This window comes from Musa acuminata, chromosome BXJ3-9 (genome assembly GCF_036884655.1).
Source record: "Musa acuminata AAA Group cultivar baxijiao chromosome BXJ3-9, Cavendish_Baxijiao_AAA, whole genome shotgun sequence".
NCBI classification, from domain to species: domain Eukaryota; kingdom Viridiplantae; phylum Streptophyta; class Magnoliopsida; order Zingiberales; family Musaceae; genus Musa; species Musa acuminata.
This window is the reverse complement of record NC_088357.1, coordinates 43,399,358-43,400,798: the sequence shown is the minus strand read 5'-3', so window position 1 is coordinate 43,400,798 and position 1,441 is coordinate 43,399,358. Positions and strand designations below refer to the sequence as shown.

General features: G+C 60.3%; 1 protein-coding gene across 1 annotated transcript; it reads right to left on the bottom strand.

Annotated features, from left to right (window-relative positions):
• Positions 1 to 1,441, bottom strand: LOC135648289 (tricetin 3',4',5'-O-trimethyltransferase-like). The gene is made up of 3 exons (XM_065165789.1): positions 618 to 1,441; positions 468 to 532; positions 1 to 407 (listed from the first exon to the last, which is right to left on the bottom strand). Exons 1-3 carry the CDS (start codon positions 1,342 to 1,344, stop codon positions 111 to 113), a joined length of 1,089 nt encoding a protein of 362 aa, XP_065021861.1. The 5' UTR covers positions 1,345 to 1,441; the 3' UTR covers positions 1 to 110.

The window sequence follows — 1,441 nt, the reverse complement described above, 5'->3', positions numbered from 1 at the left end:
TCGAACAAGTTATGTAAACGCTTATCATTGACACTCCACGCAAGACATAAAAGGACACGAGATCTCCGAACGAAGCAAACGCAAGCGATGTCACAGTGTGCAGTCGCAGTCTACTTGGTGAACTCCATGACCCAGGTGTTGGCAAAGATGTAGCTCGCTTTGAATCCGGAGAAGCCTGCCTCCTTGGCCAACCCCTCGAACTCCTCCTCCGTCCTCTCTTTCCCTCCCGGGTTGTGCGCCAGCATGATGAGGTCGATGTTGAAGACGCCCTGAGCTCGGGGAGTCGGTTCCGGCACCACGGGCAGGACGCACTCCACCACTATCACCTTCCCCTTCTCCGGCAGCGCCTCGCAGCAGTTCTTCAGGATCTTGGTGCAGTGCTCGTCGCTCCAGTCATGGAGAATCCACTGCATTTATCAGTGTCAGTCTCAGATGGATTGCATCGAAGGAAACATGCACTCTCTGACCTTCATGAAGATTGCATCTCCCCTTGGGACGCTCGCGAACATGTCTCCGCCGATGTGTTCCACCCCTACAAGACACCATGCCGAGAGAATGAGAGGTGAGACGTGTCAGGTTGCGGCGGAGCAGAACAGAGGAGGAGTTAATGGGGGGACCTGGGAAGGGTGGCGCCTCGGAGATGACGTGAGGGAGGTCGAAGTTGATGCCCCTAATGTGGGGGTGCTTGGTGGTAATCATGTAGAGGGTGGCGCCGATGCCGCCGCCGACGTCCACGAGCACCTTGACGCCCTCGAAGCCGCGGTAGATGTCGAGCAGCTTCTTGGTGAGGATGGTAGAGTGATTCCTCATGCCCTCGTTGAACACCTTGTTGAACCGGGCGTCCGCGCCGTAGTACTCAAACGCCGACATCCCGTACGCCTTGTTGAAGGGGATGCCGCCGTCCAACACCGCGTCCTTCAAGTAGTACCAGCTCTCCATGAGGACCTTGTCCTGGTTCATCAGGGTCAGAGCAGCCATGGACACCCCGTCCTCGTTCTTGGTCAGGTACTTGCACGCCGGCGCGGCGCCGTACTTCCTCGATGGCTTCCCGTCGGCGTCGGTGCCGACGGTGCAGCTGACGACGTTGTAGGCGGCCAGCAGGCGGAGCATCCGGTCCACCATCACGGCAGCCTGAGGGTTCTCGGTGGGAAGCTGGGCCACCACGTCGGCGGGGCTCAGCTGGGCGCCCGGGCCGGCCCTGACGAGGATCTCGAGCAGGTCCAGCTCGATGGCCGCCTTGAGCGTCATGGGCAGGATGGAGGCGCTCGCCAGCTGCATGGCGTACATGCAGGCGTCCTCGTCCTCCTCGGGGGTCAGCTGCAGCGCGTTCTTGAGGGATCCCATTGCCGCAACGACGGACCGAGAGAGAGAGAGAGAGAGAGAGATAGGGTGGGAGGGGAAGATGGAGGGTGAGGGTGGTGGGAGGTGGAGTGGGGAGTGG

Excerpts from the sequence above, each read along its gene's own strand:
- LOC135648289 (XM_065165789.1), bottom strand. The coding sequence starts at position 1,344 with ATGGGATCCCTCAAGAACGCGCTGCAGCTGACCCCCGAGGAGGACGAG. Across the intron at positions 533-617 it reads CGAGGCGCCACCCTTCCCAG|GGGTGGAACACATCGGCGGA; the intron begins GTCCCCCCATTA and ends GGTGTCTTGTAG. Across the intron at positions 408-467 it reads GAGATGCAATCTTCATGAAG|TGGATTCTCCATGACTGGAG; the intron begins GTCAGAGAGTGC and ends TGATAAATGCAG.